The 15,389-nt window shown below is 36.5% G+C and overlaps 1 protein-coding gene across 1 annotated transcript in view; it reads right to left on the bottom strand.

Moving 5' to 3' along the window:
• Positions 1–15,389, bottom strand: part of nphp4 (nephronophthisis 4) — a 142,447-nt gene that overhangs the window by 97,363 nt on the left and 29,695 nt on the right. The window contains exons 5-6 of the mRNA XM_017411367.3: positions 14,946–15,095; positions 11,745–11,881 (exon numbers count right to left, since the gene is read on the bottom strand). Of these exons, the coding sequence (XP_017266856.1) occupies positions 11,745–11,881; positions 14,946–15,095 (287 nt within the window). The remainder of the gene's footprint in view (positions 1–11,744; positions 11,882–14,945; positions 15,096–15,389) is intronic.

Here is a 15,389-nt window from a genome sequence, read left to right as displayed (position 1 = left end):
TAAATCCTTTGTTTTTATTGGTCTTCAGTAATATTCTAATTTTCTGATATGATGAATTTGAGATTTTCATTTGTTGTCATTTGTAATCATCAAAATTAAACGAAATAAACATTTGAAATATATGAGTTTGTATGTAATGTATGGATATAATATACAAGTTTCACTTTTTAAATGAAATTACTGAAATCAATCTACTTTTTCATGATATTCTAATTTTATGACCAGCACCTGTATATCCTTCATTTTTCATCAGACAAGCAATTGTGATGTATATATATATATATATATATACATATACATCACAATTGCTTGTCTGATGAAAAATGAAGGATTGTTTCAATGAGCAAGAAGGGGACCAACACATTTATCCACATCTGATGTACGAAAATAAGAGAAATGATTGAAGATAATAAGTACAGCATGAACAGGAAATGTTAAATTTGGTATCAAGAATTTCTTGGGTACAGAAATGGTAAATGGCTTGCACTTGTATAGCGCTTTATCTAGTCCAAGGACCCCAAAGCGCTTCACACTACAATCATTCACCCATTCATCCCCACATTCATACACTGATGGTGGTAAGCTACATTGTATCCACAGCTGCCCTGGGATGGGCTGACAAAAGTGAGGCTGCCATCACACCGGCACCACCGAGCCCTCTGACCACCACCAGTAACCCTTACCTCCTGATTCTCTGTCGCCCCAGAACCCTATCAAGGTAAAGCTTCAGCTTTATATTTTGTTATGTCAGGTAAAATTATTTTTGCATCATGAAATTGGTGTAACTTGTACTGTTGTCTAAGTAAAACATTTTATTATCTTTTGTCCCGCCATGACAGAGTAGCAGCTATCAGCACAAGAGTGACAGGATATAAGTAAATAATTGCTTTCAGTGACATTCAGATCATAATCCGTGCGTATATTTTCACAGTCTGTCTGCTCCCCTATTTTCCTTCACTGAAGCCTGTGAAGGATGACAGTGAAATGGCTTTATGTTTTGTTGGACAGGTCTGCCATGAAGTGTATCAGACAGAAAATAAAAGAAAGACAGAGAGAAAGTTGTTTATAAGACAGCTTCAGTAAAGTATTGCTTTCTGTTCCCTGTATCCCTCCTCTCCTTTAAGTTTCTCCTTCATTTATTACAGTGCTTTTTTTTCTCACTCTGTCACTTCCTCTATTTTTCTACCTATCTTGCATATTATCCTTTTTCTTCCCCCTCTTGCTGCTGTCTATTGCCGTCACAGATTTCTTCCTCCTTCGCTTGAAATATGAATATTTTAGAGCTAAGAAGCTTAAAGGGAACAATGAAACGGCCCCAAAGTTAAATTATCCTCCATTTCTAAAGTCACAGAAGACAGACTTTTCTGAGTGATGAGTGCACCAGCACAACATGGGTGTGTCTTTTTCTTTTTCTCACTTATAAAACCTTGTTGTCTCATACTGGATTGTTTTGTTAATCTCTTTTCTGATATTTGCCATGAAGTGGCTTCTTGAATTTCTGATCTTGACACAGGAACACATTTGTTTCAGCTATCGAGGCATAAGCAGCATTGATGAGTTGTTCATTGTCACCCACTGATGAAGGCGAAAGGGCAATACAGTTTTGCCTGTGTGTGTGTACGTACGTACGTACGTGCATGTGTGTGTGTTTGTTTGTCTGCTGTATTAGCAAAATATCTCCTGACCCACTGGATTGATTTAAGAAAAAAAGTTTCAGAAAGTAATGACTGGATGAACATCTACAACTCGTTAACTTTTGAATTCATCCTGATTCAAGATGGCCACCACAGCAAAGTGACCTTAGCAAACACAAACAAGGCTATAAATCAGCCAGTTTTACGAATATTGAGCTAAAATTGGTGTAGTTCAGCTGAGAGTGATCCCAACACAAACTCTGAGAGCTACATATTGCAGTTAAAACTTTCCTTAAAGCAAACATCTTATACATTAACTTCTGCTAAACTTTTGTTTTAGGGAAAAAAAATGAAAACTATTTAAAAGCTTTTGCATTTATTTTATCTCTGATTATCATTCTCATGGCTGTAGAATCTATTAAGACCAAATGGAATATATTATTGCATCCACAAAAGCAATATTCCTTAAAACACAAAACCCTAATTTATTTGTTTTCTTTAGAAAAAATTACTGTATTCTTTTTAAATCTGTGTAGGATACAAAGTGTAGAAAACCAAATATAGCAACAATAGAAGACATAAAGTAGAAAGCCACTAGAGTAACAAAAAAATATAGTGTGATTGTTATGAATTCTAACGTATAATGATGGATGGTTTGTTTCTGAATCCAGTCTTTTTAGGTTCCAGAATAAGTCCAAGATTAATTAAAAAAAAAAAAAAGTTTAAAGTTAAACTTTAGTATTAAAATCTGCAAAGTGTAATACCATCGTCACATATTAAAAACAAAAATTCTCTTAGATTTAATTTATCGGCTCAGTTCCTAGGCAAGGCAGGTGGGAAACAGAGGCGTGAGGATGAAATATTAGTAAGTAAAACTAATTTAGCAGGGGACAGTGTCATCTGAATATAATTGAACTGCTGAAAAAGAAAAGCAATTTTAGCAAATTTAGAAATAACAGTGGGTGAAAGAGAAAAGGAAAGCAGCCATCAGCAGTCTCATTATGCAACTCTGAAAGAAATTAATGCAGATTTTCTGAGATTTTCAATAAGGGGTATTTCTTTGCACTAACAGGATCAGCTGAGAGAGCGAGTTCTCTTTAATGGCTGCAACAAGGAGACAGAAACCTCAAGACTGTGTTCACTATGTATGCTTTAAACCATTATTTACGACACAGTCAAAGGAAGAAAAATATTACATTGGTTTAGGACATTAGTATTTTTTTTATTGTTTTATGATGTTTAAATAAGCTCGGATTTGATTGGTAAAAACATCTGTAATGAGAGTATTTTTCTTCTTTGTAGTCTACTGGCAATTTCACATCATCACCGATTTGGCAAATTCTACAGAGATGAGCACTCTCTGAGCTCATGAGCAATTTAACCCTCTGCATCTCCAGGGGCCAGGGGCACTGCCAGTCTTTGGGTGGTGAATAGACTTCATTATCCTAATTGTCCATGCCTTTAATCCACACCTGTGTGTGGATAAAAAGGCATGCCTGGTGTTCACTCTTTTGTATTCAGATCACTCAGGGTTGTTTTTGCATTGCAGCCCCTAAATTTAGTCTCTGTTACGTGTGTGTTCGTTTTTTTTTTTTCTATTCAAATTAAATCTTTTTTTAAAACTGCCAATCTGGAAGTGCCGTAGCCCCTCAGCAAGTAGCACAATAAACCAAAGAATTAAATTTTTGATACTAAAGAAGACTGGCAGAAGCTTGTTTTTACCCGTTTCTGCCAAAATAAGCTTAAAGAAAATTTAAAATTAAATAAACATTTAAAGGCCCAACGATTTATTGAAGAAGTGCATATCGCCCACTGCCTTTCATGCCACAGTTTTAAACTAAAAACATCCTATGTTGAAAATAATGGAGCTGTAGTTGTTTTTCCTTGAAATAACATTATGTGCAATCACATGTGCTAATGCAAGCTGTCATGGTCAGAGGATGTGTTAAGAATAACTCTCAGCTACAACCAAATCAAATGTTACCTCAAGATCTGTAAAATTGAATGAGTTATAACCATTTTTGTGTTAGCTAACGTCAATTGTATTTTTCTAAAATTAGTTTAAAAAACCATCATATACAAAGCCAAAACGATTCGGGTCTACGTTAGACTAAAGCAATGCAGAAATGACTTGAGTAAATCAATAAAAAAGATGCCAAAACGCTTGTAACGACTTCATGAAAACAAGTCACAACATCGATTGTTATTGCGAAGGGGGGATGATAATCCTTATTAGTTCACATTTTCAGACAATCTCACATGCATACAAATGTTTTCATTCTAGAAAGAGCTAGGTAAAGAATAACAATGACAGCTACAAAGGATAGGCCTTCAACTGAATGAACTTTGTTTGAAAAAAATTACAGATCTGACATCAAAACGGTGTGAAAATAGTTTTAGCTCCTGTTCAGTGAGTTCACTCACTGAACAGCAGCAGAGGCATATGTATAACCAGAAAATACTGGAAATGATTATATGACTCATACACCAATTACATCTGTCTTTTTACTTATCTAGACAGTATAATTAATGCTCTTCCTCACTTCCGATCATTCACATTGTCTTATTTTGATTATCTGAAGCAAATGCCATACACATGCACCTTATTGTTTGTGTGAGCGGACAGATGTAAACACTGAGACGTATTGCACGCCTAATGTGTTTAATATGAACTTTTATCTGTCTGTGTCAGGTGGCAGTATGCGAAAAAAAGCGAAACTGCAGGCTTGAGCAACAACCAGACTTATTAAAAATTCTAATTTAAAGATGAATCCAGAATGGTTTCCGCTAAGGTGTCTCCTTTTTTCCTGTTCCGTTAAAAGCTGTAAACTTGTTTTGTTTTTGTTGTTTTTTTCAGTACATTTGCATGTCAGTGCTTTGTGAAATCGGTGTGTAGGCTGAGGTAAAAGGTAGTAATAACTATACAGATGGCAACCATCATCTCCAGGGGAATGTGAGGGGAAGAGAGAGACGGAGAAAGAAAATGTGAGAAAAAGCAGGTGAAATTATGTCCCAAATGAGTTTTGCGTAAGCCAATTACCAAGTGAGTTACACAACTTTGGCAAGTTTCTTTCCCCTTTGAAAATCACAAAACAAAGAAAAATGCTTCTTTGAATGTTTTTTTGCGATCATACATCTCTCACAGAGTAAGCGGGGTACGATGTCAGCTACCTCTCCTTCTGTGTGTCAAACCAGCAGTTTTTAAGGGCACAAACCCAAACATTTCTGCTTTTAGAACCAAATCTAAAACATTTTAGGCTCCTTCTTCACACACCTTTAAGATATCTCCGTGATGATTTTCGTTCTCGGGCACCAGTCTCATTACCGTCACCATGACACTGAGTGTGTGAGTGACTGAGTTGCCGCTCACACAGTGGATATTAGCTCCCCCATATTGAGGGTGAGTCATCCATGGCAAGAAACAGTAGCAGCATCATTAGCATGCGGCTCTCATCCTCCCACTCCCCTGCTCCTTAACAAATTTTAACTGGCACAGAGCTTCGACCGATAAATCACTGTTGCCCTGATGCCGAATCATGCTCGTAATTCACAACCAAAAAATATTAAGTCAAACAGGCTCATACTGCTGCCCTTCTGTTTCCCTTCCAGTTTTAGAGCATTCGTTCCAAACCAACACATGCATTTGCTGCATATGGAAACCCACACCAGCATAAGCACATTTGGTTCTCACAGAAAAATTAAAAACCATAATGCTGGGTCCCACCTGTATGTGTTGAAAATGTACTTCTTAAAAAAGGTTCTACCGCATACCTGAATCTGTGAAAGATACCTTTATATTTCCTAACAAAGACAAGGGCTAATATTCAGTATTTGTTTTCTAAGACAAATAGCTGAAGTGAACAAATATGAAAAGAAAATTATCCGAGACTGACAGGATATATTTTAGTGTCTGAACCTGCCATAAACTAAAAACCCTCAAAAATTACAATCCCAGCTCTTCGCTGCAGTTTTGGAGAAGATTGGCACACAGAGCCATCTTAGAGTACAACTGAAATTAGAAGGTGAAAACTCTTTGACTCCTGCTTTTTGTTTCACCGTTAACAGCAAATCCCATCAGCAATTGACTTGAAAAATAGAATACTACTGCTTGACCTTTATCTTGTTTAAAGTTTTATCACCTGACAAGAAAATATGACTTCTAAACTGTGTTTCTCCCATTCAATTGGAGCACAAATATTCTAAATAACTATTTGTCATTGTATACATCATAAGTTGTAACTGCATATTAGGGAAAAGTAACCTACAGAGTTGTGGTAAAAAAAATGGGGCCACACCTTTTTTTACTTTTAACATATCAAAAATTAGGAAATATCTTTACATAATAGAAAATATGTTCTTTTACATATTATATAATTGAACAATTATAGCCTCAGAAGAACAAAACATAAGATATTGCGCTGCCATCATTAATCACAAACTAAGCTAAAATGTAGAAGAAGTGAGTGAAAAACTAATTGCACCCTATGATTTAGCTTGTAGAATCACCTTTACCAGCAGTAACTCTCAGTAATGGTCTTCTGGAGGACCTTAGGAGTCTCTCACTTTGTTGTTGGGAGATTCTGACCTACTCTGCTTTACAACAGTCATTCATTTCTGCACAGCTTTCCTAATATTCCACGACAGAAGTTGAATCAGGTTGAGGTCTGAACTTTGACAGGGTCGCTGCAATGCCCAGATTCTTGTTTCAGTCATTCTGTTGCAGATTTGCTGTTGTATTTGGAGTCTGTTGCGTGACCCAGTCCTGGTCAAGCTTCAGCTGTCAGACTGGTGGCCTCCCATTTGACTTTAAAATACTTAGCTATACAGAGAATATGGCTGACTCAGTGACTGCAAGGTACCGACATCCTACGGTGAAAAAAACAAGTCATAACAGTGAAACAATAAATAAATGAACAGATGTTGCCCCTGTCATCACTTGTTTTTTTTTTTGTTTTGTTTTTTTCAGAAAATGCCTCTCCTAAAGAGTTTTTTTTATCAATCTCTACTGTTTCAGGGGCCTGGTGGAAGTTTATTTATATGCTCTCACCACAACTTCCAAATTCCTTTTAGCTTGGGAGGTGAAGAATTCTGGGAGCTCATGTTTAACTTGCTCTGGAAGAAATGTTAACCCCAGAGGCCTTTTAGTTTGCAGCCTTCAATAGCAAGAACTAAGAAATAAAAAAAATTAAAAGGTTCAAGGCTGAATAAATTTGGCAGATTTGTTTTATGAAATCAAGATAAGGTAACAACATTTTTAGATCTGATCACACATAAAAAAAGGATTATGACATACAAAAACCATTTACAAAACAAATGGTTCTCAAAACTAATAATCTGTGATAAACGTAGCTGGAAAAACAGAACCTGCATTGACGATTTATGATGCAAAACTTGTAATATGCAACTGATTCCATTTTTTTTATTTTGATACTTTCATTTTGATAATTTTATTTTTCTCTCTGGAATAATTTTTTTCTTTATTATAAAACCAGTATAAATTTACACCACTAATGCTTTATTGTTACTTGCCAATCATTTGCATGAAATAAACAATTCTGTTTCCCCTGAAATGTGGGTTTTTTCTTGTAGTACACGTCACACACCAGGATATAAAGGTTCATCAGTCAGTCCCTACTGAATCTAGCAAACTGAGATTCTGCCTAAATCACAACTATAAGTATTTTTATTAGCTAACACATTCACATAAAAGATCTGCCCTGTAAAAAAAGGTTCAGAGTTTAAAACATTAAATCAGAGAAAACAATTTGTAAAAGTTTAAAAGTTCCATCTTTCCTCATCCAGCTGCAGCTCATTCTCTGTCTTCTCTGGCTTACTGGATCTGTAATCCTTCGTAGTCTATTTCACCTGATGATAGGATCGTCAATCATTACAAAAGATTTGAACTTCATGAATATTTGATGTGATCCAATGCATTAAACACCATTTTTTTTACGCTGCATAAGTTACAGTGGTGACCAGCCTGCAGCCAAACTGGGCGTCCTTTGAGAACAATGTGCGTGACACCTCCTTTGTCTTTTTCTTATAGTACCACGTCCACAGGGGCAGTCCTACTTTGAGCGAGTTTTGTTCTTTTCGGTACAAGTAAAAACTTCCTGGAGCTCTGTTACCACAGTCTTTCTCCATTCATTAAATCAGCCTCAGGCATTTTGTTCCGCCTGCAGCATGGCATTGGTCCTCGCCTGCTACTCTCCTCCTCTTCATCAACTTCTATTCTTTCTGGGCTTTTGATCAAAAGCTAAGATGTTACAAAAATTCTGACAAGATCCCATGCCCTTTCATCAACACTAATAGATTTTATTGAGGCTGTAGGTTAGCGGGTGCTACGAGTCACTTAAGGTTACACAGCCTCTGGCTTCGCTCAGACTAGTGCAGGAGGGCAGACATGTTCAAGCAACCCTGAAGATGAATAGTGTTAGGGTTTTTTAACTGGGGGTTAGAGAGTGTTTGGAAAAGTTCAAGACCACAGTTCAAATCAGTCTAGTGCTCATTAAAGTGTAGTATGAAGCTGCAGAAAGTAGCTCGAGTAGCTCACATGGAAAGCACATCGACTGGAGTACTAGCTGTGCAATATATGAATAAGTGAACTCTAAAAAAGAAGTCACGCTGGAATGGTTTGTCGAACTAAATATAGCAATACTTATGTGGAGATTATGTGTAGGCTCCATGTCAGAGCTGCAACCAGCATAAAGGATTCGTTTCATGCTTCACCATACAGTCATCTGCCTCCTTCCATCTTCATTTTTCTTTTTTTTTTTTTTTTTTGCCACTCCAATTTTACTAGTTTAAGTGCATACGCTGGTATCAAACAGACGCGTGCACACTCACACACGTTCCCTTGTGCAACTGCAAAACTGAGTCGATGGGTGAGGTGTCAGCATCACTTCGTAGACAGCTTGATGACAATCCAGCTGGAGTCACACATTTAAAGGTCACACACAGATCACACACACCCTTTTTTTCTTTCTCCAACAGTCTCTCTCTCTCTCTCGCTCACACAGAAACACACACCACTTGCACACGCACACACTTTAATTAAAAGCTGTAATCAAGCTGACTTCTGGATGTATTAACACCTCTCACAGACAGCGAGAATGTCGTCATTTCGCTGAAGTTATAAAAAAAGGAGAGGAAAAAAAACTGTGAATTCCAAAATGAGAAAATTATTCATGCTAACATGTCACTTATGTCACCGAGGAAAAGTTGTAGTCCACTTTCTATTGTTTGCTTTTAAGTATAGGGGAACATTGTATATATACGAAGATTAAAATTTTAAACAATCACCAGACGTGTATTAGCAATTTTCCTTAGAAATGAGGCCAGGAACTTTACATTTTACTGTTTATGTTTATTAATGTATGCATTCATACAAGTCATAAGGTGTCTTTAGAGCATCCTAATCTTATATTCAGAGTTTTCACTGCTGCTTGTATGGATTTTGACTGCAACAGTAGCAGAGTTGCATATCACTGATCGCTGCTTCATGAACAAACCTGGAAGAATTACTAAATTACCTCTCAAAGCTTGTCTTTGATGTTTTAATGATCATTGTCCAGACGGTGGCTCATTAGGTGGTTGGTACCTTGAGGGGGTAAAATGTGCCATAGAAACTTTAATGACAATCTGTGGGTTTTACTAAGATTTTTCTTGCATGTCTATGATTTATTTTTATGTTTATTTTAGTCCCCTAATGCCCATTTCCCTGTCACATAAAATGCACTTATTACTGCTACATTGCCAGCATGTAAATCTGGGATTCAATACACTGGAACAAATCAGCATGAAAAGTTAGCAGAAGCCAATTTTCTTTAATGTTTCTTTTAAATAGAACTAAATTTAAACAGCCTTGCCAGGCTCTATGAAAGGAATGTAAACTCCCAATAAGGGTATGAGAATGGCTCAAAAAGAAGCCCTTGATTTATATACTAAAGAGAAAATAAGGGGGGAGGGTGTATACTTTATATCTCACCACAAAAATATAATATTCTTTCATCCAGTTTTTTCAACTGTGGTGATTGAAAGCATTAAAGAAGCCAGTCTAAGATATTCTAAAACAAACAGTTTATGGCTGCCTGAATAAGCTGTATATGCTGGCATTTACTGTTACCGACTGACTTATGAAATAAACAACTCTGTAACATAAACTGTTGTTGTTGTTCAACTTCTCCATCAGAGACTGCATTCAAGGTAACAGACAGAACATCTTCAACTCCACTGCTGTCTAAAGACCCTGAAAGAGTAAGAAGTCCAGCAGGATTGAAAGAGGTTATATTTTCACAACGACTGTACACGCAGCAAATATAAAATGAACCTATTCTTGAGTTCCTTTTGAAATGATCAGAATAAAAATGATTTTGTGCTTGTCACAAAAAAGTCTGACTTTAATTTTCAGCCTTCCACTTGTTGAATTTTGGTGTTGACAGCATGAGAAGAGGTACTCCAAGTAGTTTTCACAAGTAAAACTTTTGACCATGCACAATACTGATAATATCAAAGAAGCCTGCGTTATTGCTTTTACTGATAGCTGAAAATGACAAATAAAATAAAAACTGTTCTTTTATTTACCTTAACATCTGTTCTGTGTTTTATTTTATTTTTATTGGCATGAATTGTGAAGCACTTTGGTCAACTACTGTTGTTTTAAATGTGCTATACAAATAAATTCGACACTAACGTTAAAACTGAGTTTCAAATTAATTTGTAATTCTTAATTTTTTAATGATTATACCATTATTCTTTTTAGAGAACTGCTTTGATCAAAGCAGCTATTTCAGGTCATACATACAAATTAATTCAAAAACAATATGAAAACTTACTGCATTGTTTTTGTCACTAATTTGCAAATATATTTTTTTAAATAAAAATGAAAAAATATAACAAAAATTTAAATATGCCACTTGTAATAATTTATTAAATCTGCACCAGTGGTAGTGAAAGAAATGTTTTAAAATGTGAAAAACAGTGTAAAATTAAACCTTCCCTTCAATATGTTTTTGAAACATTCCTGTCTCGTCTACTTATTTTAAAGTATTATTCTTTGTACTTTTTACATTTCTAGTGATTTTTAAAAGCTTGGGAGCCACTTCAGACAATTATTGTGGGTGATTCTCAGATCTTTATTTATTTTTTTCTTTTCTGTGTTTGTTTTGTTTGTATCATTCCTCCATCATCAGTCAAAAAAATAAAACTAAAAAAGATTCTGTTGGAAGGATGGTTAGTACATATTTACCTACTGGTGCTCTGGTGCATATGATGTGCCTAACCTAATCAACTTTAAACTCTTCCTTGGTGCTCTGTGTTTGACTTTCAGAATCCGGCCTGGATCCAGTAACGATGACAGACAGCACTGGCATATCAGTTCTTACCCCTACCAAGGGCGCCTCTCATTTAAACTTAAATGAACAGACAGTGTGCAGCTACTTTACATGTATTTGCTAGTCCAAAACTGCACCTGTCAAACAAGGTTAACCATCAGGGATTCTACCGACAAGAAAAGAGAGGGGAAAACAGATAAGCTCTATTTACGTTGCAGATGATATGCCCTAAATTGCGGCGGCAGCTGTAAAAAGGGCTTGCACTTGCACGTCAAAGAAATGGAAAGTGGGATAAAGGAAATCATCAAGCTGGAGAAAATAATCTCAGCAAAGGTGTGTCAAGGCCATCGTGTCCATCTTTATTGAGGGAAGTGTAGTAAACAGTTCCCTCAAAGGGATGAAATGTTATCAGAATACAATATATGCATTGTACCTAGATGGAAGAGGATTACAAGTGCATTTTATGTATGTTTAAGGTGATTTTTTTTTTCCCCTATTGAACACATCACTCAATATAAAATGTACCTAAACTATGTGGGATGTAAGATAAGGAAAAACACATACTTGCTTTATGAGTAAAGATAACTGTTCTAATATTTAGTTTTATTAGTGCACTTCTTTTTTGTCACAAAAGCAATTTAACTAAACTTTGAGTCCTGTATGACCATACAATGCTTAGACATGACTGTACACCTCCTACGACAGTCTCATGTCTCTGCACCCATTGTGTCTCATGGATAATATATCAACGCTGCGTGTTGTGGCAGCTTGGCCTTACTGTGTTGTGGCAGTCGGCATTGATGAGCTGCAGCAGAAGGCTCTCAAACTTCTCCAGGGAAGGCTGGAGGGAAATGGTCAGTCTATTCAGGGTGAAGGGCGTCATCTTGACCAGCTGAGGCCTCAGCAAAGCGTCACCTGGGGGACAACGGGAGCATAGCATCAATGCGTGCACTTACCCTAATATTTACGGGACGTTTCAGCAACACTTTTAGGGCCTCCGCCAAATGCAAAATGGTTTCCTGTAAGGTTTATTAAATGAGTTACTTGCTGACAGAGTGCCTGTTCCTTTGGGACTACGCCGTGGAGGAGAAAACATCATCCTCAGCAGTGGAAAAGATTTGTGAAACAAGTGAAAATACATTTAAATATATTTTGTTTGTGACCCGTCTGTAAAATTCATGATCCTCATAAAATTTAATACAGCACTGAAGACATTCTGGTAACCTAACAGTAAATGTATCTGTATATACAATGTTAGAGAGAAATATAGCCTTTCTGATTCAACTGTCTGCACCATCTTAGCAACCAATGCTGGATGATACACAAGTATACCTCTTTTTTTTATCTTACAAACTTTTTATGATAGTTTGTAAGATAAAAGAGAAATTGTTTTTAAAAAATATATAAAGAAAAACATTTTCTGTGTTGACCAGTAACGTCAATGTTATAAGATTTATGGTGGCTGCATAACTGAGTGACTTGAACATACATCAAGTCAATACGTTACGTAACCTGAAGTGTCTCTCTTGACATGACTGACATGGCAATTTGTGATTGTAGCTGTAGTCTCAAACTTTCTCTGAAGACCGAGGCAGATGTCAGAGAGATTATATTAACTGTGAACTAGGGAGACTTCAGCTAAAGTAGCTGCAGGGAAGAATAAAAGACCAGGGATTGAGTCATGTTAATATGAAATACACAACAAGCCGATTATACACATATACAAGACTTATTTATTCAACATTTTTTTCACTATCAATTTCCACTCCCAGCATGGAGATTACACTGAAGCACACCTTATTGGCAGTTAATGTTTACACTGTCTCTAATCGCTTTTTTATTCTGAATTAGCAGCAAAGCAACTGAATCTGAGTGAGCTGCATCAGGCCAATCAATACATCATGTACACAAGAGAGAGAAGGGTCTGTAACAAACTGTCCAGCAAATGCTGTTTCCATTTGGATACTCACTCTAAACTGAGTCAGAATTAACTGAATAAAAAGTATTCAGCCATTGGATAAAGCGGGGAAGTCTGTGAAGTCCACAATCACCCCGTTCAGACACAACAATCAGAAAACGGGCGGTGTGATTGTAATCTGAGGAAGACTAATGCAGCTATCAAGTGTTTCCTTGCAGCCCGTGTCTCTGAAGCCCATAGTCTAGCTGTTCTGAATGCTGGGCGAATATCAAGCTGGTGGCTGTGGTCTTAAAAGGCAGCTTAGGTCTTTGCTGCTCACAGCCCCAGAACATGAAGAGGATTAGCTTGCTACCATACCTCCCACTGACTCCCAATGATTATAGCTCTGCACTGTCAGACTTCATTACGTTCTCCCTTAGAAACTTACTTCCTAAGTACTGCAGACATTTCAACTTCTGCTGGAAGTTTGTTTCCAAAAAAAGACAACTGTGATGAATGTCCTGTATGTTCTTGTGACAGCTGGAGGAAGATGATTGTGCAATTATTGAAGAATGTGCTGTCAGATTACACTTGAAGGAAATAATTTAAGCCCCATCATCTTACTCTAGATTAAATTCTCACGACCCTTTTGTTCAGTTTAATTCTTTGTTGAACAGTTTTGTAGGTGGACCAAAAGCGCAGCTAAAGCAAGCCAAACTGCAGATCAGTGTAATGTAACTGTGATCCACATTACTGCCTCTGCCAACATGGACAGGTGAATGTTTTTTTTACTTATCAACAAAGATTACAGATTTTGAATGACTCAAAAAGGGTTAGGCTGATTACATCTCTGCTGACTGAAGACACTAAAATCATGTGGGAACACAAAGTACTGTAACCTTAAAAAAAGTATGTGTGTCTTCCAAATAATAATGAAAGTGCACCAAACAGCCAAAGAAAATGTGAGAAAAGACATGTTAAAGACATGTAAAAATATTTTTTTTGTAAAATGAAATAGAATGCATTAATCAGTGAATCAAAAAAAGGAACGTGTAGTAGTCAAAAAACAAATAAAAATGCAGATTTAACACTGTACTGCTTGGAACATTTGCCATCCAAAATGTAACTCCAATTATTTTGCTGGGGAGAACAGAACTGGAACCCTAGGAGGTCTTCACATATGTCTAATGTTGATCATTTTATTATTTGTGGGTGATATACTATTTTATTGTGTATTGAAATATTGTTTTTTTAATGATTAAAACAGGACTAAGTTCTGAGGCCCTTCATAGGAGTTTAAATCTGCTGAAGTCTTTCTATTAGTGTTTTATAGAGCATCAGAAGCTGAGAGAGTTTATAGGTTAATTAAAACGTGCTTTTATCCTTTTGTGTGGTGTTTTTGTCTAGCATAAGACATGTTTGACATATTTAATGTAAGTCAGGAAAAGCTCAAACTAAATACAAGTATTGTATGAATGTAGGATTACAAAAACAGTATCACACAGGGCTGTATTTAAATGGCTTATATCTAGTGATGAAGTAATAAATCTGCAGTAAATCTTATTGTTTCTAAATGTTAGACTTGGATGATGATAAGACTACCTGCTGGAGAATAGTCCTCACTTGGCTGCTGGTTGTGAAGAGTGTTTACTTTAAAAAGGAGCCTGTCATAATGCACAGATTTTCTCATTTTCTTTTTCTGGAATGCACTGAACTGTACACTTGGTACTCTTGATGTTCTTACAATCACTCAGATGCAAATGTATTTATTTAGCAAAAGAATGGTCTGTTTATTTTTAACTCAGAGTTACTTTGTACGTATACCATGAATTTATGACAGCTGGTGGTTCCGAATATTGTCATATTTGGTTTCAACGTGAGGTAACAACACAACAATAAAGCAAACATAACATGTTTAGACTTCTGTATTTCATTATCTTTTTTTTAAGTCACAAGCTGCTCTGGATTCCTACAGTTTTACATGTTTAAACATACACATAAGTGGAGAAGCACTACAGCACCACCAGAGTCTTGTTTTCTAAACTAAGGTATATTTTTTAACCTATGTAATTAATGGTTTACCTGTTGGAGAAGCTGCAAGCCCAGGAATGATGTCATCACCAGACACAAGGGCATTTTCAGGCAGGAGATGCATCACAGAAGCCAGGGGAGGATGGTTTTTTACCACACAGTCCAAATGGGCTCCATCAATTATCTTCAAGAGATTGCAGTCTGCGAAAAGACAACAAATTTATGATGAATATTCACACGCATTTCATGACAACAAGCAAACCCTGTCTCTGAATACAAATGAGTTAGTTATGATATTTCACTCTGCTATTATCATGAACCCACCCAAAAAACAGGTTATCCATCTCTTTAGTGTCAGATCGTAATATTTCCCCCAGCAGCAGGGAGTCACCTGGCATTATGACACCCAAAACGCAGACACTTCCATTTTTCAATATTCCATTTGGCTGTTAGTGACATAGCTGCAATGTTCCGCTACACTGCAAGCATCATTTT

Source organism: Kryptolebias marmoratus, linkage group LG8 (assembly GCF_001649575.2).
Source record: "Kryptolebias marmoratus isolate JLee-2015 linkage group LG8, ASM164957v2, whole genome shotgun sequence".
Taxonomy (NCBI): Eukaryota; Metazoa; Chordata; class Actinopteri; order Cyprinodontiformes; family Rivulidae; genus Kryptolebias; species Kryptolebias marmoratus.
Note: the sequence above shows the minus strand (reverse complement) of the source record. Positions and strands in the feature narration are given on the sequence as shown.